This window comes from Cicer arietinum, chromosome 3 (genome assembly GCF_000331145.2).
Source record: "Cicer arietinum cultivar CDC Frontier isolate Library 1 chromosome 3, Cicar.CDCFrontier_v2.0, whole genome shotgun sequence".
Lineage (NCBI taxonomy): Eukaryota > Viridiplantae > Streptophyta > Magnoliopsida > Fabales > Fabaceae > Cicer > Cicer arietinum.
In genome coordinates, this window is record NC_021162.2 from 60,813,655 (window position 1) to 60,838,079 (window position 24,425).

The following is a 24,425-nucleotide window of genomic DNA, read 5'->3' on the forward strand; positions in this document are numbered from 1 at the left end:
ATTAGACATGACAATGACAATAGGGTGGTTGGGATGGAAGTGTATTTGGCCTCCTCTATTTTCGCACTCGATTAATTGCAAAAATTTACATCAATTTATTTTATAGTGAATGTGAAATTTAGACTCACATCTCCACTAATAATGAGGTTCAGATTTTTTTCATTCACATCCGCATCGATTCATATATATAAATTTAAAAATTTAAAAATTATATATATTATAATTAATATAATAAAATAATAATTATTTGATAATAATAAAATAACATAAAATTTAAAAATTATAATAATATTACTAAGAGATTCAGATGGAGATATATCAATAAAAATCCACATCTAATCATAACGAATTCATATTGTATTGTTATTCTTATCAATGATTTTGTTAAGATCACATTAACTTTGTTTAAATTTTAAAATATAACTTTTGCCAAAATTGTTGCAATCCAATATGTTTCCACCAAACAAATCAATAATCCCAACAATTGAAAGAAAAGAAATTGTCAATCCCAACATGCAATAATTATCACTTTTATCAAAATTAGAGTGATTCAGTATAATTTCACTAATTCTTATTAATTCAAATACTTTATAAATCTACTTAAGTTTAATGTTACTCTTTGGGGTATATATTTTTTCAAAATAATATTATTGAAAGAATCTTTAGACACCAACTCTACGTCTAAACATAACACCTTAAGATTGAATTAAAAGATAATCAATTTAAGCCATAAAACTAAACAAGTTTCCCTTTAAAAACTAAAATGTACTTTTTTTTACATATAATGTTTGGTACAAAAGATAAAATAACGTGAACATTGAGAAAAAAATCCTGACATTCTACATTCATATATCCGAAAACTTAAAATTATGTAGAACTTTTAAGCAATAAAACTTAAAACATTCGAAACTTTTTGAAATATTTGGGACTAGTTTCCAAAATGCCCCGAACTACAATAAAAACAAACGGAACTTTTGATTAAACAATAGAAAAAAAAATTATATTCCGGACATTACATATTTAAAACATTCTGAACTTTTATCAAAAAAAGAAAAATCAAAACTTTTGATAAAAAAGATTCTGAACGAATTTTTAAAATGACCGGAACTGCTATAAAATTTTCACAACCTTTAATTAAGCAATAGGCAAAAGTGCATTCCGAACCTTTTATATGCTTAAAAATTCGGTATATTAATTTATTTGAACCGAACAGAATATTAAGCCTTCCGAGTTTTTAAATTTTGAAATATTGAGAATATAACAATTATTTAACCTTTTAAAAAGTAAATATCTAAAATATCGGGGTGAGAAGACTCATTGTAGGAGTGCACAGTAGATTTCTCTTATTATTATTGTGTTGTTGTAAATGTGAGACAAGTTTTCATTAAAACATTTAACTCTTCAAAAATGGGTGATTCTATCATAGACCATCACTTTAATGATGATTGACCTTATTATTTCTTAGTTTTTCTTTTACGAGATATTTCTTAGTTTATTTGAAATAAATCCAAAACTTCAGATTGTTTAGTTGCATAAATATTATGAAATTTTGCTAGCTAATAAATATCTAACTAACTATATGAAATTTCATTATCTACCATGGACTATGGTTCATACTAGACACACCAACACAATTTTTAAGTTGCACTATTGAAAACCACCCTTTGTAGTATCCCAAATTTTACATTCTTTGCAAAACATGCAATTTGCCATAAAAAGTACACTAGCAAGTTCCATAGTCTTTATCCAGTCTTCTTCCTACTGATGGCTGGATATATGCTTGCAGCATTGTACGAATTTAACATTTCAATTTTGGCAATGCAATCTTTCATCCTTTTCAAAACTATTGGCATAGCAGAGCAATTGCTTGAGATCTTTTCATTTAGTAATTTTAGTTTCTCAGCAGTCTCTGGATCTTCTGGTGCAGATGAACTTTCTTCTCTGGAGATGTTTTGTTCCGAAGCACCTGTACAGTGTACAATATAAATAAAGTTAACACATCAAATACATGGTGGAAAAACAAAACTAAATATATTGCATCTTGAAAGAGTTGAATAAAGGTGTAACACATACAGAACAAGTCCTAACCACAAAACAGCACAAGCATCATTTCTGATACTATGATGAGTTACAGTAACAATAATAGCATGCAATATGCATATAGAAAAACAAATGCAACCACTTAGATTAAAATAAAAGGTAGCAGGAAAGATGAAAAAGACATCAGGCATAAAGGAAAAGGAATACAACGAGGATATATGTACAATTTGACAAAATAAAATCAGTCAACTCTCCAATTTTTCAAAAAACAAAACTTGTTTTTGTTTACATGACAATATTCAATACATTTTGAATTTCAAATAAGTTTGAACCATCACTACACACAACCCAACAACAATCAAAGTCTTTTCCAACTAGATGAAGTCAACTATATGGATCCAAATCCAATGACGCTATAAGAAAGTTTGAACCATCACTTGAGTCACCAATTCACTTAAATGTGTTATACTTTTCATGCATTTCAAATGCAGCAATGTATATGCATTACCTATTCAAGAAACTACAGACACAGACACCAAACCTAATTTAACAAATGACAACAAATATAGAGTTCCAGTAACAATAAAGGGTTTTAAATGTCCAAAACTCAGAACAACCAGATTTAATTTAAGTATTCTCAAACAACAACTGTTTCAAACGAGACTACACTAAAACTTCACTTCTTCAATAAACCGGTTAATTTTTTCATAAAAACCCACATCTAAAAACACATAAAGTAAAACAAATTTAGTTCCCTAGAACAAATTAAAATGGAACACACAAATTTAGTTCACACCAAAAAACAAGTAAACCAATCATTCTCTGCAAATTCATACAATAAGTCCGAAATGATCAAACTCAAGACAACATTTTTAGGTCACCCAATCAAATCCACAAATGAATTGTTTATTACACTTTCCTAAAAAAAATTGAAAAATGAAATAATCAAATTTTGGGTGACCCAATGAAATGGAAAAGAAAACCCTAGAAAAAATAAAGGAGACTAGTCTAGTGTACCTGAATTGAGTTGTGGAAGAAAGGGTCTTTGGGCATCGAGAACGGAAAGGAGTGTGGATTTGAACTGTTCAGGAAGAGTTGCTCGGTATTCTAGAATCTTGTGCGCCATTTCCTTCAAATCACACTCCAACTGCTCCAACTCTGAATCCGAATCTTCGCATTCGGAGCTCCGAACTGTTTCATGGGTTTTCGAAATTTCTGGAGCCATATTCGGATTCAATACGCTGCGTTTTTCGTGTTGAAGTTAAACAACAACAAAGAAGAAAAAGAAGAAGCTAGTGGCTAATTTGTGTGTTTCAATTTGAAAGCTGTTCTGTTTTTGGATCACTTTTCAATTTTTCATTTTATTTTGGGTGGGAAATTATGACTTCAAACAAAAACAAAACAAAACAACTTCATTATTATATGCAAGCATTCATAAAGAGTTTTAAAATATTTTATTAGGTCATTTTGTGAATCCTTCAGCTATATAGTTACACTAATTACTTTGGATAAAAATTTATCTTTTTTTTGTTTTTATGAAATTTTTTTGTAAGATTTTACATTTTAAATTCTCTATTTTTGAGATTGAATTTTAATGGAGTAATGCCTAAAATCCAAAATTCTCGTGGGATTGTTAACATGTATGCAATGGGTTTAACGAATTTAAAGGTAATTCAGTAAAGGTACATGTGTTTATGAGAAAAAAAGATGTAATTGATGAATTTAAATTAATTATTATATATACTATATTGGCTGTTTTTTTAAATATCATATTATCTCTTAATTTTATCATATAGAACACAGACAATATAATGATAAGATGAATGATAAGTGATAGTGCAGATTAAAATATTACATATTAGGAAGAAAAAAAACTAAATTTTTAAATTGAAGTTTACTTCGACGTTTCTAATTGTTTTTATTAGAACTAAAAGTTATATTTTTTTTATTGTGAATGACTAAAGTGGTTGTCAGTTTTTAACATCAACTAAAATGGATTCTCACTTAAAAAATTATTGTTGATGAAATTATTTTTTTCTTAATTTTTTTTAGCTTTAGACACTTTTGGCAGTTTGACATCATCTTCATCACTTGTCTTGCTTCATTGAATTTAATAGGTAATGAATATTTATTGTTGTTGAATAAGTATTCTCCACTTACGTTTAATAGATTGATATCTTCAACTTGGTGCTCAACAAAACCAATTAATCCGATTGAAGAGCCATCCGAATTAGTTAATTTGATAGGTGAATAAGTTACGGCGGATCGTATATCACACGAGTTTGAGTTTGTAAATGTGAGTATATACGGGTTTGAATACAAACAAGCATGCCCAACAAATACTAACTTTAATATGCCATTGTCTGTCTGTCCATATTTTGACAGGAACATACATACTAAATCCAATTAATATGTATTTGAGGCAAACATGATGAATCATGAATTGAGAATCACAATTCAGCTACAAAAACTTCTTATTTCTTGCTCTGTCCAATTACCTCAAATCGTAGACCACACTATCCACATCATGTTCTGACTAGTCCTCTTCACATACGAGAATTGCCACAAATTATTATTCTCCCACTTAGTTCTTGCTCTCACAGTTGCCATCCATAGAAACCAAATCTCGATGTTCTTGATCTCATAGTCTAACAATCACTACTCAAGTCAAGTGTATGTCGCTCAAGGTTGTTTGCACTTCGTACTCAAGTCGTTCACAAATATACCAACGTCTAGTTGTCATAACACAAACACTCCACAAACAAAGCTCTCAAAGTGGCTCAAATCCTACTCAACAATGGTGATTGGATTGGGCCTCAGCTGAGTCAACAATCTCAATGCCCCCAAATCACTGGTTATTATATGATGGTTAATGTTCGTTCACCCCAATTATATTTTCCCACCTCCAAATACACTACCGAAAACTATAATCTGAGAGTGTATTTTATCCTCAACAAATTCTAGTTTGACATGGTGAATGTGCATTTTGTAATCTGGAAGTTGGGAGGTTGGATGAACACTCATCTTATTATATAGACAATGGTGCATCATCCAATACAGAATAATTAATTCAAACACCAAGTTTGTGAAGCAAGTTGAAGCTTTTTCTTCAGGTGTCTTGTAATTTCTACGAGGGAAAGAAGAAGAAAAAGCTTAATATATTCAAGGAGGTGATGGTGTGGCGGGCAGAGGAGAACGGATGGAGGCAAGGAAGTGAGAGAAGAGATAACGTAACATTTTAAAAAAAAATGAGGTGACTTCAAATATAAAGTTGGAGAAGGATAAAATTACAAAAATGTGACATCATGTCTTTCAAAAAATTTGACAAATATTGGAGGCAAAACAGCAGGTCCGCAGCAACATAGATTATCCTCAACAGAAATTTGACAAATATTGGAGGCAAAATTTTCCAGCAAAAGAGAAAATAGGACAAGGAGATGAAACTATTGCATCTCGATCTATCCAACTATATATCTGTACATAATGAAACTTGCAATCTGCTGTACAATTTGTTTTTTCATAAATTTTTTCCCTTTTCTCTAACCTTTATTTTCTTCTGCATTCTACTTCGTATACATGAGGTAATCTTCATATCGCCAGCGTCCCTTCAGAGACTTGGGTCTCATCTAAATCTAATGAATCTGGGGATTGAGATTTGGATTTGCTCATAATTCTAGTATATCCATAACCAAGAGAACTTCCACTTGCTTCACACAGCTGCATAAATAGCATAAGAACAGAATACATTCATTCATACATTAACTATACACGAGTGATTTGAGTATTGCATGATTTTGATTTAGTTTTATAGAGCGAATCATTAATTTAATCCCTAAATTATGGTGCACTGGCAATTTAGTACCTGATATTATTAATATTTCGTAATAGTCTCTAAAATTGAACTTTTTTTATTTGGATCAGTCAATTTAGACCCTGAAATTGTTTGACAAGGCCTAATATGATTGATAATTTTGAGTTTGAGGATCATTATGAATCCCATTAATTTCAGGAACCAAGTTGACAATGCCCTGCTACTTCAGGGACCAAATTGTTGGTTCACTTCAGTTTAAAAAGAATGCATACCTCCGTAAGCTCAGCTAGATGTCGGCATCTGAATTCATTGACAGTTGCTGCAATCTCTGATGCAGGAAGTTTAGCCTGAAGAAAGAAAGAATGCTTAGAAAATTGAAGGCCAGCCATCTCCATGCTATATTATTGTCTCATATATTGATAAGCCAATATAACCAAAACCTTTTTGAATGCTATGGAAAAGGCCTACATTAAACTTCACCTGACATATTAATTTCCTTTTTCCTTCATATTATTTATGCCAGAACAGCTATTGTTGGCAACAAGATATTGTTTAACTTACTACACTGTAATATGCTAAAAGTCTTGAACCATTTCTAAATAAAGTAGAGCAAAGCTCAAGTAAACTATTATCTGAGAGAAATTAGTAATAGTTCAGCTCATGTAACCAAGATTTCTTCACAAGAAACGACCATGATCACTTGTTTCTTAATGTCATAATAAAATGAAACTGTTAACATAAATATCATAGACAGTGAGACAAAATGTATTTTGATTCGGTCAATATTTTTGCGGCAATAAAAATCAACCAAGATCCTCTTTAGCAGTACAGCCAGTCAAGCCAAATCTACATTGTGGAATCTGAATCGTATCTTGATGTAACTGTCAAGATTTGGTTGCACCGACTGCAGAGGATTTGGTTAGGGCATTCAATGAAGTTTGATTTACCTGAGCAAGCACAGCAGCTGCTAGTTGAAGACTAGGTTCCAAGGTCTCCGGGACAACCTGCAAACAACAGAACAGAAAATTCTACAGTAAGCATTCCACTACTAGGCAGTTTTGCTTTCAATTTGCTACAAATGGGAAGCAAGAATTAAGAAGATGATTCTTTTGCCACGGTTTTAGAATTACCTCATAAGGTAACCAAAACACAAATACAAGAAATAGATGAGAATATTACCGCAGTAGCTCCAGCCTTTTCTAAATTCAATCCATGATCAACGTCATGGGCGCGAACAAAGGTCTTCACATTTGGGAAGTACTTGCTCAAAGCCCAAACTGTTCTATAATTTGCTCCAGGTGTATCTAGAGTTATTGCTGCAGCACATGCCCTTTCAGCCCCAATCTTATGTAGGACCTAGTCATCCATTAAAAAGAAAATCAGGTAAAAAATATGTATGGGACACATGTACTTAAGTTGTGTGCACTACCTCTCGACTGCCAGCATCTCCAAAGTACACAGGGAGATCCAGGGCTCGCCCAACGGCCACTCTATCACTGTTAATATTAGCAAGTGCAGATAGCAGGTTAGTTCTGTTTCGTATCCGAAATTGCACAGACATCATGGGAAGATGGAAGAGTTATTTCTATAAACCTTTAAACGGAATCTATTATCTAAATTACTCCTACTATACAAAAATGAAGAATGAATCAAAAATGAGTCAAAGAAAGTTGATGTATTTGATCCAAAGTTTGGACCAAATACATCAACTTTCTGTGACCTATTTTTTGCTTATATTTTGGGACAGAGGGCGTAGACGACAGCCGGAAACAACTTTGTCATGGTCTGTCAATTCTTTTCTCTTAAAACACAATTGAATAATGTCCCATCCAAGTCACTAATTACCAGAATCATTAAACAAGAAACTGGCTATTGTGTCCCCTTGGGAGGCAGAATTCAGAATTAAAAAAACTTATGCATGTAATTTTGTTTTCCTTTTCCAGAAAAATAACATCAACTAATCTCAAAAACAATGTAATAGACATCAAATCATTCATCTATAAGAGCAATCACAAGAAAAGGATAGAAGTTTCAATTATGATGTTGTGTTACCTTCTCACATCTAGTGCAACAAATGGAATAAGTCGCTCAGAAAGAAGTTGCGCAATGATCTGAAAATAACAGAGTTAAACTCTTGCACACTTATTATAAATTAATTAATCAAAAAATCGAGCATTTACCTGGCCAACTCGTCCAAATCCACAAATAATGATATGATCTTGCAGATCATCTGTCTGTAAAAGATGACATCCAAAAGTAAGTCAACTATTAAATTTTATGTCAACTCCAAATAAAAAAATGGAAATAGAAAAAACTCAACTATATAATCTTTTATCTAGAAAGCTAAAACTAAACTTTATGCAGGAAAAGAAAAACAAGTTAATTGTGGGACTAAGAACATAAAACCCAAAACAGTTCAAGTGGAAACAAACAAGTATTCCTTATATCAGAAAAACATGAAGAATATCAAGGTTTCCCTTCAAAATTTCTGGAGACATAATCTGCGTTGGTTCTGTTAACTTTCTGTTAGAACTAATTATTTGTTAATCTTGTTAGTTTAAGTTTTGTTTCTCAATAATTTGTGTAAATATAGTTGTATCACTTCATTTCTGCATCAATTCAATATGTAAAACCACAGTTAGAGCTCTATACTCTCAAGAGCATTTACACCCTTTCTCCTTCAACTCTGATTCCTATAAAACGTAACAGAAATATTTATAGAATTATATCCCAAAACTCTATCAATACAAAGTAATAACGAAGTAGTGGAGACTCGTGCAACTGCATTAACTGAATTCATATTTACCACCTTAGTAGCAATTTATAACTTATACAATCTCTGCTTTCAGATAAGAAATATCGAACAAATAAAATGATGCAAACCTAAACTTTAGCACCTCAATATTTAGGCATAACAATATATATATATATATATATATATATATATATATATAGATAGATCAACGTACTATAGAAGTAACTCTTCTCAGAAGTTTTCCACTTAAAACAACTCTTAGCAAACATCAAATTTTACCAATTCAACCATCAAATTTAAAACAATTATTGAGTAGATCAAGTAAAGTTATTGAGTAGAGTTATTGGACAAGAGTTACTCTTGGAGTAGGTCGATCCCATATGTATAATTAATAATAATATAGTTCAAAGGGTTAAAAAAACTATTAAATTTATTCATCCAACCAATATTTCTGAAAATTTGAAGAATAATAGAGCCATAGAAACCAAAAGTAGATGCCTATTGAATTAGTTTTGGCAGAATCAATGACTAAACCTATGGGAATTTGAACTTAGGAATTAAATCTAGCAAACTAGTATTGAGATGGTTTAACTAGAATATTTTTCAAAACCAAGTGAACAAACCTCTGATTCGTATGAAACAAAGGAAACAATCTACTTAGCTGTAAGAATGGCGGGGTTCAGTTCACCCATAGGAGAGCCTAACCATAAATTACTTCAAGCTAAAAATTTGTGACCATGTGCAATTAACGAAGTTACTGGTCAGCAACTAATGTAAGTGATTTTACCTCACTTTCTACAGGTAACAAACTTCTAACATCATGCTGCTCAAAACGGGAAGCAATCAGCTGGCCTCCAGCAGCTAGCCATGGAGTGATGGCCATTGAAATTCCCACAACAAGAAACATCAAAGAGGATAGCTGGGAAGACATTATGCCCTGCAGAAATTGTAATTAGCAAAAAGTAATAGTGCATTTTACTGATTAACAAAGAAAATAAAACTTCTTAGACGCTACGCTACTATTTACAAATAATTTGTATTTTTCAACTTATGAAGATGATCGATAATAAAAAACTAAAGGTAGCGAGAGATAAAAAATTAATTTTTAAGCACTTATCTGGCACTCTGGCTAGCGCACCTATTATTTATCCATGTATTAAACTAAGTTCAATAAAATGACTTATTTTAAATAAATATAAAGATCTAGAGCAAAATAGTATTAATAAAGCACATGAATCTTGGTAAGGAAACAAGTATTCAAGAAGAAAAACCTGATTAACAGCTTCACCAAAAGCCACAAATGCAAATTCTCCACCAGGAGCAAGAAGAAGACCGGCTCTTAAAGCAGAAATGATTGAAATCCCAAAGATTCTACCCATCAAAGAAACTAAGATAGTCTTGCCACATATTAAGAGTGCCAGTGTCCCCGTGACGACTGGGAAGTTTGAAACAAGAAGTTTAGGGTCAATTGACATTCCAACCTGAAAAGTCACAAAATAAAATTGCTATTAATTACACAGACTACAGATTGAAGTTGACTAGATTTCTAAGTCATTAGCAACTAAAATACTAAGAATCCGAAGAGAATCAACAGTCAAAATCAATATTTTCTGTTCAATTCAACCTTAGTTGTTACATTTAGATTCTAGATCAACAAAGGTTTCAAAATGTTGTTTGCAAAACCCTTATGTTTACTTTAGAAAAGTTTAGTGTTCTTTCAAGTAATATAAAGCTCTATCTCCAACACCAACCCACTTAAGTGGGATAAAAGATTGGTTAATGTTGTTCGAGAGATGTAAAGCTCAATTTATAACAGATCATAATAATCAAAATGAGTCCACAATAAGCCTTATAACTTATTTGTTTTAGTACTAACAAAATACTTAACATTCTCCTGTTGATATTTAAATTCTTTTTTCAGTTGCTTTCCAACTAGAAGCTATACTTTAATCTGAAACTATGAATTCTTCTTCACAAAACTGTTGGCAAATCCAAAACTAAATTATCAATTTTTCCCAAGCCATTAGTTACTTTGTATGAACCCAGTTAAAGGAAATAAATTGATCTCTAAAATTTTCAATTTTAAATAGTGTTTCTCTTTTTCCACATTGAAGGATCTAATTTTAATTTTCCATTTTAAACTATAATTTAATGGCATGAAATCTTGATCATAATCATTGATGGTGACTAATGAAGATGAAAACAGAGGATAGTTATCCACCACTTCCTTTTTCATATCTAATGTATGATTCCTAAGTGGCCAATTCATTGCTTTTGAATATTCCTAGAAGAATAATTTACATATAAGTAATTGACCAGTTTTATATTGCAGTTCGTAACTACAATTGCAGCTGCAATGTTGCAGTATTGATGGACTCCACAACCACAATTGTGGTCACATTAGTAACTGTCTGCAACTATTGAAATCACAATGAAATTGTAACAATGGTTTAAAATGAAAATAGACATTTGTCACATGAACAAATAAATTAAAACAATTAATAAATTTGTGAATTTTTTATATTCAGCACCTACCGTCATAAAGAAGAGCCCCAAAAGAAGCCCACGATATGGAGCAATATCAGACTCAACCTGTAAGGAAAATTCAGTTTCTGCCAATAGTAAACCAGCCAAAAATGCTCCCAGTGCCATGGAAAGTCCTGCCTGTTTTAAGAAAAAGGAAAAAATGTCAAGGTCAGGTTAATGGACACAAATATAATGAACTTAAGTCCAATGATTTTATCATCAGACCAGTAATCAAACCGGGTTATGGTTTAATGGTCTAACACAAAGACACACACTCACATGCATATTATCAAAAAAAAAATTATATTGTTATCCTATATAATTAAGATTTAATTAACAGTATTGAAGTTTGTAAAAATATTGAAAATCAATTAAATATTTGTACAAAATTATATGGGACTAAGTTAATTTTAAATATACCAACTGTACATGACAATGTCTCTAAAAAAATTGAAGGCAGAAATTAATTGTAAACTTTAAAAAATGTTATTTGCCATGTTGACACTAAACTAATAATTGGTTATTTCCTCCATGGTTTTAACTTCAATGATTCAGATTCTTTGAAGCAATCACATTAATATAAGAATAATTACCCTAATAACTCTACACATGAAGCACAAGTGGTATAATGGTTGGAAGTTACCTTCTTAAGCTACACATACAGGTTCGAGATCTATTTCTACATGCAGCAATCAAATAAATTAATATATGAATAATCAATATGAGTAAATTACACAAGAAGTCTAGTGAGACTGGTTGAATGTTTCCTTCATAAGCTACTCATATCTGAGTCTGTTCAGTTCCTACTTCCAAAGTTGGTGTAGTGACAACAATAACAACCAAGTCTTTTCCACCTAGGTGGGTTTGGCTAAATGGTTCAAATAATGCCATAATTGGTGCACCTTGTCGTGAAAAATTCTGAACCAGTTTAATTTTCAAAATGTAATCAAATTTAAGCAGTCAATATCTAGTTCACTGGTGGGACCAGATCTTTAGTAGTTCCAATTATAGAAGCTGGATCGGTCACGACACTAATTATCTATTTACAATAGTGAAAGATTAATTGGATAAGCCACCGGTGCAGTTCACATTAAGCTGGTCCAACCAGTTGGTTCAGTTTTCATAGTGCTCAAACCTTGGCTAGCCTTCTCTTTTTCTAAATTATTCTAAAATAATATTACAGAAAAAACGTGAACATTTGTTTCTATAATGAAAAAAACACTAGAAAAAACTCTTCAGCCAGTCAAAAACCTAAAGAAAGAATGAAAAGGAAAGCATTAGGGTAATCACGTACTCTGGCTGTAAGAAGACTGGTTCCAAGAATAACAAGAAGTGTATTGGCTGAGAATATTTCAGCATTTTGATTTTCTGCAACTTGCTTGTATATTGGCCGAAGGAGCTGTAAAGAAGAAGAGGAAACTCAGTACAAAGTGCACACTACATCTGCAAATGAAGTATCAGCATCCTAAGCCTTCCTATTGAACCCTGAAAGAGTATCACTTATCCATTGAACAAATGGCTTTTTTATGATATATATGTTTTAGCTTTTAGCATTAGGATACTGAATGGCCACAGCTCAATCCACTAACACAAAGCACAGAAATTATAAAGAAACTTCCATCAAGACCTAATAAGTTCAACAGTTGTAAAAGAACCAGGTACATTAGTGGTTGGTAATTTCCATCAAGCATGACTAGTTGAATATATAAGGGTGCTTCACGGAGGCATATATATCATGTTAAACTGAAGAATTGAAGGCCTAGCTTTATGAACTATATTAAAGCACGTGATTTGAAAAACAAATAAATCAAATATTAGTAAAACAAAAAACAAAATAGATATAGTGATTCATGAGGACAAGAAAAGGTGATATTTGCTTCAAGTTCAAGTACAAAAAAAAAGCACCAGCTACAAGATCAGGATTATGTAATAATAATTAGAAGTCATACTGATGAAACCAATCATCTCAATTTTGAAAACCGCTTACCAATCGTCCACCTGCAATTATGGCAGTAATGGCAACTGCTGCCTTAACAGCTGCCAGTCCAAGAGCTTCAGCAATGGCTTGAAAACCAACCTGAAAACAAAGACTGTTTCTTTTATGCATATCAAACTAAATCACTGAATTTTTCATGTCATATATTGTCTCATTCTTCACAGAGGTTCAAGTAACTTAATTGGATCCATAATAGCTAAACCTCAGGACGGCAACATTGTCTACCTATCAGAAATAAGTATTTTAAAATAAAAGGGTGTCTAGAAAAACGTTACCCCTCCTTTGGAAGAATTAGGTGAAATAAGAGGTATGAGTATTAGCAAGACTACGACAGCTAAATCCTGAATAGAAACAAAGAAGAGCAAAATCAATTTTTGGTCAAGATACTGCAACGTCAATTAAAAAAAGATATGAAAGGTATTTCGAGCTAATAAAAAAACAAGCAAAATCTGAAATCTCAAATTCACACAAATGATTAGATAGAGAAGCAAAGTGCAGGATGCTTGTTGAGAATCTTGACAGAATCCTAGCTATTAATCTTGGATAGCCACGTGTAGCGGCTGACCAAAAAAACACTAAAAGCAGGATAGCGGGATGATTGCTATTTTTTAAAAAAAAACTATACTGATTAAATAATCAATATTATCTGCATATTAATGCTAAAAAATTACTCAATATTCATGATATATATTCATAATTAACAATAATCATACGAATTAAGCAAGGCTTGGGAGTGCAGAACACCCCTCTATAATCTAAGAAACAAAAAATTGTAGCCTCCCTTTCTCCCATCAGCTTACCCTCCCCACTCAATATATTTTTTTCCTTTCAAAAAAGTGTAGCAATCACACTGTCCCAATTCCTACTCCGTATTTCTGTAGCCGCTGCTTCATCAACCGCTAAATCCAGAAACCGCAATGCCTCCTTTTCTTCTTCTGCACTTGACGCCATCTCTCACCAACATGCATCTGCCTCCCCTCTTTTGATTGCTTCTTTTTGCCTTTACCCACAGGATCCAAACTCCCACCATTGCAGAAGTTCTCACAGCGACCATTTCCAGTTTTTTCTCACTCCACAGTCACTACCCAAAAGCTTGCAGAGAGCCCTAGATAGCAGCCACCTGCGGCGACGAGGCGCCACACCGCAATAGTGCCTTTATTGTACCCTATTAATAAACTAGTACATAATAACAAACCAAATAAGAAGCTTGAGGAGCAGACATGTAAATGTGTAAAGCCATCTTCCCCAACATTCAACAGCAGATTGTAGTTTATCATGTGTCATGAACCAATTCTCTCATAACAATGGTACTGTCATAGAATGACAGAATCAATATGTATGCTAGACTATACAAACTGCAAAGTGCAATGATAATGATATGATTACTCATATAACCTCTGCGCAACTATGGGAGATCCTGTTTAGCTTATCCAGAAGGTACAGGCAACAGTATGGGGTAATGAAGCAAGATCATATACCACTCATAAGACAGTTCAGCCAGCTATGTATCACAAGAATTAAATTCTCTATAAAATTTAGAACATCATTTGTCAAGAAAATTTCATCAGCATCTAGAAAGATGGGTAAGATGCAAAGTAACCTGAAAAAGTAAAACAGAAAATGTAGCTCTCCCGTGCCTTGATGTGCTCTCACCTCTTTCCTGCAACACCTGTAACACAAGTTCACTGACACTATTACAGCATGGCAGACTTCCAGAAATAAAAGAAAAAGATAGAACAAACAGTGTCTTTTCCCATTTGATGACAAGATAACCTTCATTGCATATTTACTCGTGAAAACCTTTCAACAATAAGTATTGATACAAATACAGGCATTTAATGGTTAGCATTTAATGATCAGTGACCATAACGTAATTTTACAATGAATTCTTTTGAAAAAAGATTACCAAGACTTGTAAAATAAAATTTTACAATTAATTCTTTATAAAAAAGGTTAACAAGACTAGTAAAATAAATAGAACCAAAATGCATAGTATCATGTATGTTAAAATAAAAACAACTCTATATTAGTTCTCCTTCTAACAGAGGTCAGAAACTCTTCTTCCAACAACGAGACTGTGCATGTTTGAAGAAAAGTTTGCACTTATTATCTTCTGTATATGTTCGATTTTGTATATTTTATACATATTTAGACTGTAAAATATATAAAAATATACACTATATATTTTGGATGATAAAAAAATTTAATTTTAATACTATATAGCATACTAAATATTTTCTACTATCTACTACTGTTTACAGTTAAAATTCATTCCGTACATCATGCTAATAGCACAATACATAATAAATAAAAGGCATCTCATTCCACCAGAATAGTGTCCCGTCCGTGTTGGAGGTGTGTCAAAGCAAAAATAAAATAAAATAATTGGATGTCTAATGACATGTGTCGTAAAGGTTTCGGTTTCGAACATATGTCACATACGGAACATGCCTAAAATAGGCAGTGTTTGTGCTCCATAGCCGGGAATTAATTTGAAAGAATACATGTTAAAAGAATTAACTTTGAAAGAATTGTGGTTATAAAATTGATTCATATTTGGGAACTATATTTTAAAAGCTAGAAGAAATAGGTTTTGTTTGGATAATGAATCACTTCAAAGTGTAAAAGTGAAAAAATGTATGGACCTAAAATTAATTTTACTCAATGGAAAAACTAAAACTTTAAAATTCACTCAAAGTTAAGTTTACTCACCATAGAATTAATTTTTCAACTCCAATCTCAAACAAATGCTAAAGTTATGGTAGGAACATCATTGTGTTGCCCACAACTTCCTTTATGAAGTTATATGATACAAAAAGGTTAGTGAGCTTTAGCTCGAGAGGGAGTATTAAATGATAAAAGAAATATCTTAAAATATCTAAATATCATCTTAAAGTATCTTAGATAATCTTCAGATTAGCTTCCATATGTTTTAGTTATTATAAATTTATAATGCTTTGTTTCCCTATTTGATTAGGATTTAGACTCTTGTATTACTATAAATAAGGGTTAGTGTTTAGTCATTTTTATCAAATCATCAATTATGTTAAACCATAATCATAATTCAAACTTCAAAGTATTCTTTCTCTTTACTCATTATTTGAAACCCAGCCCTATAACTTCAACAATTTGTTTATTTTTTCATGAACCTAGATTCCGCGGTTCTCATTTATTTTGACCTCGCTTAAAATTTAAAATGTATGGTTTTAATTACTATACGGTTTACGTGAGTTTCATTAGAATTAACTTGTGATAGCTTTGAATTGTAATCAAAATTGAGAAAGGAATGCTCTCGGCATTGATGGATTGGATTTAATAATCACTTTTACTCTAATTATAAGTTCAAAATATCCATGATGGCTTTCATTTTACAGCACCATTTGTCATTGGCGAGGAAACATAATGGCCTAGGTGTGCATAGTACATTGGGACAAACTAATGGGTGAGGACCCCTCAGCTCGAGAAGATCTTAGCCACAAACTAATACTAAGTGAAGCAAGGCCCCTAGTATGAGATGATTGTAGGATGAGTGTACCCGAACCATGAGATGTTGTCAAGTGAGGTAAGGCCCCTAGGCTGAGGGGAGTGTTATAGAATTTTTTATGGATACTGTTAGAATATTAAAAAATATCTTATAATATCTATTATATTATATTAGAGTATCTTGAATTATTCCATAGGATCAATTTATAATCATAGAGATATCTTAGAATATCTCTCATTATTATTATGATTTATTCCTTATTTAGGATTGAGTCTATGTTTCTCTATAAATAGAGATTAGTATTGAATCTTTTGTAATCAAGTCAACATTAAACTATTATCAATAATATTCAAACCCTTATTATTTTCTCTCCTCCTTTTCTCTAAAATCCCACAATTTCAACATGGTATCAGAGCCTATTTCGATCCTCCTTGAACAATCTTGTCGTTGTTCCGCTGCTAAGTTCCCAACAGTTTGGGAATATAATCCTAGTTTCTCTTTTCTAGCATGATCATTCCTTTTTCTGACTACTATCACTTCCGTCCACAATCGTCGCTGCTGCCCCGTCTGCTACTGCCGTTGCCGCCGTTTGCTGCCGTTTGCTGCTGCTGCCTGCCATCGCTGCTAGAAAAGTTTTCCGAAACAACCACTGTCTCTCCTGTTTTGGATGCATTTTCTCACTTCGATTGTCGATTATGGCTTCGTTTCATTAGAGTCGCGCTGCTTCCTCTTTGGTGTTTGTCATGCAATTTAGTTCTTACTAATAGATTACAACAGTGGCTTCTATTCCCACCGATGATCATTCCGGTGGTGTCCCTTTTCCCACTGATGAATCATATTAGTGATGACTTATTTTCCCATTGATGATTATTCTGACGATGTCTTTTATTTTTATGACTCACACTTTAGCATGACAATTTGTCCCAGATGCACTGGCCTCATCTTTGTCCCAGATGTACTGGCCTTGCCTTTCTCTCCTTGAAGCACGTCTCTCCGATATTATTGGTTTAAAGCTTCCAAATGCAGTTTTTAGAAGAACGGACCTCGCTTTGTTCAATTGCTTGCCATGAATTTCTCTCAGGCTGATGATCATATCGGCTATCTGGCTAGGCTATATTTATAGCAATTCTCTCCGACTTCACCTGCATCCCTGAGTTGCTTTTCCATCCTTTTTATTATTTTGCAGAGCAAAACATTATTTTCTTGTAACAAGCTAAAACTTAGTAAGATTTAGCTTGAGGGGGAGTGTTAGAATATTAAAAAATATCTTATAATATCTATTATATTATATTAGAGTATCTTGAATTATTCCATAGGATCAATTTATAATCATAGAGATATCTTAGAATATCTCTCATTATTATTATGATTTATTCCTTATTTAGGATTGAGTCTATGTTTCTCTATAAATAGAGATTAGTATTGAATCTTTTGTAATCAAGTCAACATTAAACTATTATCAATAATATTCAAACCCTTATTATTTTCTCTCCTCCTTTTCTCTAAAATCCCACAATTTCAACAGATACAAATCTCTCAATAAAAACAAATTTAATTCATAACTTGGCTGTGTTTGGGTCTTGTTGAAGTTGTGGGATTTTAGAGAAAAAGATGAGAGAAAATAATAAGGGTTTGAATATTATTGACAATAGCTTTATGCTAACTTGATTACAAAAGACTCAATACTAATCTCTATTTATAGAGAAACATAGACTCAATCCTAAATAAGGAATAAATCATAATAATAATGAGAGATATTCTAAGATATGTCTATAATTATAAATTGATCCTAAGAAATAATTTAAGATACTCTAATATAATATAAAAGATATTATAAGATATTTTCTAATATTCTAACAGATCTATATACTCACACAATCACATCTTTCTCCTTCTTGTATGTTTACTTTATTTATTATTCTCCCGCCGAGTTTGTGGGACTTACCCAATTTCTCTCCTTTAGCTTTGCAAGTTGTAAAGTAGTAAGTTTGGAAGATTGGCTGATCTTCCCAAGAGTCATTATTCTTTTCAATATTCCACGGCTAGCGGGGGCTAGTATTATGTTTAATACCAGTATAATGAGGCTATATGAAATAAGGATCGTTTCTTATTTTAAATGTCTACAAAAATAGTGTTTTTATATGTTCTTTAGATAGCTTCATATTGAATAATTGAGAGTTAAGATTGATATGATATAGATAAAGGATATCAATTCTGGTTGATGTTTCTAATTTCTAGACATGGAAATATTTGTTGAACAGGTTAAATTGAAATGAATTTTCAGAGAGATTCTACTAAAATCTCAGTAGCTTGATGACAAAATTATAAACATGTTTTAGGCAGAATTCTATTCTTAGGATGACCAGATCAAATGAGCAATGTTAATCTGGGCATTGATTGGCCTAAAATCAGGCCGTGACAAGAAACAGAAAACAGAGATGTTAAACTGACTAATGTGTGAAAGTATATTACGAGGTCAGAGTGAAATCCCCTTGAAACATAAAAAATTAAAAGCACGCAATGCTTTGGTTATTAACCTGCAGAACAACAGCAGTGGATGATAAAGCCAGGCCATTCCCAATGACTATAGCAGCAGGGCCAGGTAGGCCACAGATATAATGAGCCACCAAACCAACAACTGCAGCAGTTGCCAAAACCTGCATTTGTTGGAAGTCATACGTGCTATTAATTGTTAGCTAATACATTACTAGAGTATAACAAAAAATAGCTTGAGGTGAACAATAATAACAAGGATGGAAGATGGAGGTTCCCAATCACCTGTGCAGAGCCTAATCCAAAAACATATTTCTTCATAGAACTAAGCCTTTCAACGGAGAGCTAAAACAACAAAGCAGTTCAGATCTTCAGTTTAACTCTTGATTAGTTGATAATAGTGATGTTCAAAGTTAAGGTAGAACAAGAACTTATAGGAAACCCCACCTCCAGGCCAATATTGAATAAAAGGAAAACAACTCCAAATTCGGCTATTGCTTTTGTCGCATGAACATGACGAATGATGGAGAGACCATAAGGCCCAATCAAGATACCAGCAGCCAAGTAGCCAAGAACAGGACTACCTAAACATTGTTGCAAGATGGAGAGCATAGCATCAGCACAATGAAATGTAAATGGAGGACAAAAAATTTATTATGCACGCCTTTAAAAGAAACTTAACACATCCAGATAATGGTTAGAGCCTTCTGACAGAACATCTAGGCCTAGACAAGCAACTTTGTTAATACTACGACATACTATGCTCAAGTCAACACTCAGAGCACATAGTGACCAAGTTACCTCCAGGTATTTTTTGAAATATTGGCACAAATATAACACTTGCAAGTAATAACCAGAGCATGTCAAAGAGGGAGGCTTCTTCCTCATTCACCTGGGATAAATATGTTAAAGTCAGATGAAATTTATAAAATTGAGCATCAGACTAAGGGAAAATAATGAACAAAAGCAAACCTCTTGATGAGGTAAGGACGCAATGATTTTCTTAATTCTCTTGGGGATTTTCTGGAGTTTTCTAAACAGGGGCTTTGCGTTAGAGGAAAATTCTTCAGCACTGGTCACAATAACATCTGCCGGTTGAAGCAGCTGAGCATTTTTCTCTGCCCTATTGGCATAGACGGCTGCCCTGAAATGGAAAAAAAAAATACCATTTGCTGAATACTGGATAAAGTCATTGTATAAAATCATTGCTTATATATTTACATGGCACGCAGACACAGTATAGTCTCCTTTAAATTTTATTGAACAACTCAATTAAAGGTGACATATATCATGGCATATATGAGATATCCCTTTGTTCCTTCATATTCTGGATCATATTGCCCATAAATCTTTAAAAAAACAAAATCCTAATATTTAGAAGGTTTGAAATAGAACAATAAAAGGATAAGATATAGGAAGGTTATACAGACCCTGCTCCCATTAACAATAACCCAAGAACAAGCTTGGGCAACTGCTTCTTCGCAGATAATATGAAGCCCTGGAAAACTGATGCTGGTGTGGACTCAGCCTCCTCTTCAGTAAACGAAAAGAACGATGCAGAAAAGAATCGAGATGACTTTTTTGATAATGCTTTGGGAGCAAATGGTGAACTGTCTCTAGTCAAATCTTTCTGTGTTTCCTGCTTTTTTGTTTGGACGGCATTCTCATTATCACTTATATAATCAGACTGTGTTGTGTCTTCTGAAATTTGGCTGGTTTTTTCAGATTGTGTTTCAGGTGATAACTTGGCAGGCAAAGGTGCATCATCAACTGTGGCCAAATCTTTGTCTCTATCGACGGTGACATCATCAGAAAAACCTTGTACCACTTTCTCCTCAGGAACAGGCACGACATCCTGTACTTGTGTAGTTTCTTCAATGTCAGCATTCGAATTTGAAACAGACTTATCAGCTCGCTGTAAAGCAATCTCAGTATCATTCACACGTTGCGTAGCTTCAAGTTCAAAAGCGACAGCTTGCTCCGCTAAAAGCATTATGTTTGTAACATCCTCCTCAGCTTTCACTGCATCAAGCTGTGCCTTTTCAGCAACTTCTTGCAATGTGCTCACTTCCTTCTGCAACTCCTCCTTTTTATTTTGCAAACGCCTCAGCTCTACCTCACAATTTGTCAAATTTTCCTGGCATTCCTTTATATCTTCTTGTGCAACAACAACTACGTTCTCCTTTTCTGTTATGTCCTTATCATCATCACTCTCATCAGAACCTTCATGCACTCCTTTTGCGGCTTCTAAAGATTCTATGGCTACCTGAAGTCTTGCCTCAGCTAATGAAAGAGCCATTGTAGCATTTTGGACAGCATCTTTGGCCATATGTTCTTCATTTGCGATCTTTTGAACTGTTTCAAGGGTAGAATTAACATCATTCCAAGATCGGGCTGCTTCATCATGCAAAAAAATGGCAGTCTCTGATATCTTTTTAACCTTTTCTTCAAACATAGTACTATTTATTTGGGCAATTTCAAGCTCTTTCAAGGCCTTTTGCAATAGTTCTTTCAATTCATCTACACTTCGCTCCTCTAAACCTATTTCCCTCCCAGCTTTTCCTCCTTCTTCATCCACAGGAACATCCAATTCAACACTAGATACAGGTACTAGCCCTGCATCCTCACCCGAACCTTCGACATAATCAACATTGCGGCCATTGCCATTAACATAAGCTAAAGAATCATTACCCTGGCACTTCAACCACATTACTCTAGACCCCATAAGAAGTTTCTCATTCTTACATGACATATTTCTCTTCGTGTTCAAAACCTTAAACTCGCTACCAGAAACCACTCTTGAATCATTCCAACAAGCAGAAACACAACCAACTTTGTTCTCCACACTAAAACGCGATCTCAAAACATTTTTGCTCAAAAAACCACAACCAAAACCTCTCCTTCTAAAGTCAAAACAACCAACTTGACCTACTAATTTTTGTTTGTAACTGGTCTCCACACCTCCGTGTAAAATCCTTGACTGTGGCAAACTACAAGCTATATCCATGTTCGTAATTCTCAACCTCACACAACTTAACACTCACATAAACAACAATGTTCAACACATTACACGTACACCAATCAGCAATTCATCAAAACCTGATAAAAAGAAAAAAGAAAGAAAATCAGAAATGCAATAATTCATCCAAATCAAAATAAAACTAAATTTTCTAATGCAGCGGCAACAACAAAACCAAAATGTGGTGGATATTTCACAACTGAACAACTGAGTGACAAAAACACTGTCCAACGCATTTTGACGTAACTAATCAACAATTAATCCAAAAATCAAGGCAAAAGTAAATTCAAATAATAAAAAAAATAAAAAAACTATTGAACCTAACAAAATTCCACATTCATTCATGAATAACAAATAACTGACTCAGCTTAATGAGAATAACAATATTTTGAGAGTGTCACGATTGATCGAGAATGTAGTGAGAGAAAATATGAAGTGAAGAATGAATCGACGTGGTATTCGAAGTTCTGAGCTGAGCTGAGCTCAGCGAAGTGAATCAGGGAAATCTATGACCATTTTTTTAGGTTTTTGTTTTTTGTGTTGACTAGTTTTTGGCATATATATACTGTTACTAGCATAAGAAATGGAACGCGAACGCACCTAAACGAATAGAGAGCGACAACGAGAGTGACTGCAATAGAAAGGCGACGGAAGCGGCGATGAGAGAAGCTGCCGGCGATTAAACGATACAAACGAGGACGACGGCGCTGCTATGAACTTTAGTTTTTTATGTAAATGTAAATTCTTCTCCGCTCATAAATTTTGCAACAGAGGCGAGCGACGCATTTGTTTCTGTGAGAACGAAACAAATAAATAATAATAATAATAATAATAATAATAATAATAATAATAATAATAATAATAATAATGTGAATAATAATAAGTTAATAAAATGCGATGTTTGTCTTTTTTGTTTTTGAATACCTACAAAAACTGCCATTGAGTATATGAGGGGATATTCCGAAGCTCTTTTGTCTTAGTTCACATGTTCATTTTTTCTTTTCCAAATGAAAACCATCACCAAAAAAGAGCCATGCTCCAATAAGCTTATGCCAAATTATGAGTTTTCTATATAAAAAATAGGCTTAATTGCAGTTTTGGTCCCTTATTTTAGATGAATCGCGAAAGTAGTCCTCCAATTTTGTTTCTCTCCAGTTTTGGTCCCCCAAATAGAATTTCGGTCCAAAACTTAATGAAATGTCATTTTTTTTTCTATTTATTTAAGTCACACCATGCCTCAAGATTTCATTTGTAACAATTATACCTGAAATCTATGATCATAAATGGTGCAGTACGACTTAAAAAAATGAAATTTCATCAAGTTTTGGACCAAAATTTTGTTTGGGGGACCAAAACTCGGGAGAAACAAAATGAGAGGACTACTTTCGCGATTCAGCTAAAATAAGGGGACCAAAACTACAATTAAGCCTAAAAAATATTGTATCCATTTACCTATTTTGTGACAAGTTAGGCGAGTTTGCTATATAGATCGGCATTACACATCGCCACACTCGCATTTATTCAACCTCATATTTATACAAAATATTTGTTCTGAATATGAGATTATTATTTAAATCAAAACGAGTTCAAATGAATATTTGTGGATGCATGTTAAATTGTTATTCTTAATCTAACATATCAACCTCTAAAGACGTATAATTTTTAAAGAAATATCATAAGCATAATTACTATAATTTATATATGAAGTTGAAATTGTGATACATATCATTATCTCTCAATCGAAAATCCTAGAGTGACTCAAGTGAATCAATTCTTTAAAAATATTGTCTCTCTTCACTTTCAAATCTTATGTTCTAAACTCGTTCTAAACTCTCATAGAGGTGACATAGCTCTAGTATGAAATATTTGTATTCTCAATAGAGTTGAGAATAAGTTAGGCCAACAGATGTCTACGGCTTAACCTATATCAGGTCCAGTCCACATAATAAGCTTTGTAAGCCTATTAGACCGGTCTATTTAAATAAATATAAATAATATTTTATTTTACTACTAGAATTATTATATTGAAATTTTATATTTTTGTTAGATATTCAATTTTTAGTTATTTAAGCATATTAATCTTTAGTTGTTGACATATTTAAATGTATTATTATAAAATAGTGTTGAAGTAGAATATGTATAAAGTCATATTCTTCAAAATATCAAGTTAAATATCAAAATAAAACTTAATTTAATTGACATATTAACTCGTTAACTTATTTAAATATATGTTTGATTACTTATTCAAAAATATTAAAATAAAATAGACTTTAAGTAGGCTAACAAACCATATCAACTTCT

At 32.8% G+C, this 24,425-nt stretch overlaps 2 protein-coding genes across 2 annotated transcripts; both read right to left on the reverse strand.

The window, feature by feature from the left end:
* Positions 1–1,564: 1,564 nt before the first annotated feature.
* On the reverse strand, positions 1,565–3,463 carry LOC101496729 (uncharacterized). The gene is made up of 2 exons (XM_004492650.4): positions 3,058–3,463; positions 1,565–1,966 (listed from the first exon to the last, which is right to left on the reverse strand). Exons 1-2 carry the CDS (start codon positions 3,263–3,265, stop codon positions 1,743–1,745), a joined length of 432 nt encoding a protein of 143 aa, XP_004492707.1. The 5' UTR covers positions 3,266–3,463; the 3' UTR covers positions 1,565–1,742.
* A 1,908-nt stretch (positions 3,464–5,371) lies between these two features.
* On the reverse strand, positions 5,372–22,921 carry LOC101497037 (K(+) efflux antiporter 2, chloroplastic-like). The gene is made up of 21 exons (XM_004492651.4): positions 22,725–22,921; positions 20,536–22,204; positions 20,078–20,249; positions 19,907–19,997; positions 19,553–19,689; positions 19,391–19,450; positions 19,150–19,269; positions 14,729–14,797; positions 13,404–13,469; positions 13,120–13,209; positions 12,427–12,531; positions 11,142–11,270; positions 9,878–10,087; positions 9,394–9,543; positions 8,032–8,085; positions 7,904–7,962; positions 7,281–7,347; positions 7,031–7,207; positions 6,799–6,855; positions 6,124–6,198; positions 5,372–5,757 (listed from the first exon to the last, which is right to left on the reverse strand). Exons 2-21 carry the CDS (start codon positions 22,110–22,112, stop codon positions 5,629–5,631), a joined length of 3,594 nt encoding a protein of 1,197 aa, XP_004492708.1. The 5' UTR covers positions 22,113–22,204; positions 22,725–22,921; the 3' UTR covers positions 5,372–5,628.
* Between the last annotated feature and the right edge of the window lie 1,504 nt (positions 22,922–24,425).

What these genes read in the sequence shown, in the direction of transcription:
- LOC101496729 (XM_004492650.4), bottom strand. Translation starts at nt 3,265, where the DNA reads ATGGCTCCAGAAATTTCGAAAACCCATGAAACAGTTCGGAGCTCCGAA. An exon ending in TCTTCCACAACTCAATTCAG is followed by an intron (nt 1,967 to 3,057) that starts GTACACTAGACT and finishes TACACTGTACAG; the next exon opens with GTGCTTCGGAACAAAACATC.
- LOC101497037 (XM_004492651.4), bottom strand. Translation starts at nt 22,112, where the DNA reads ATGGATATAGCTTGTAGTTTGCCACAGTCAAGGATTTTACACGGAGGT. An exon ending in CCACTGCTGTTGTTCTGCAG is followed by an intron (nt 14,798 to 19,149) that starts GTTAATAACCAA and finishes CTTGTGTTACAG; the next exon opens with GTGTTGCAGGAAAGAGGTGA. An exon ending in CAGCTGCTGTGCTTGCTCAG is followed by an intron (nt 6,199 to 6,798) that starts GTAAATCAAACT and finishes TTCTTTCTTCAG; the next exon opens with GCTAAACTTCCTGCATCAGA.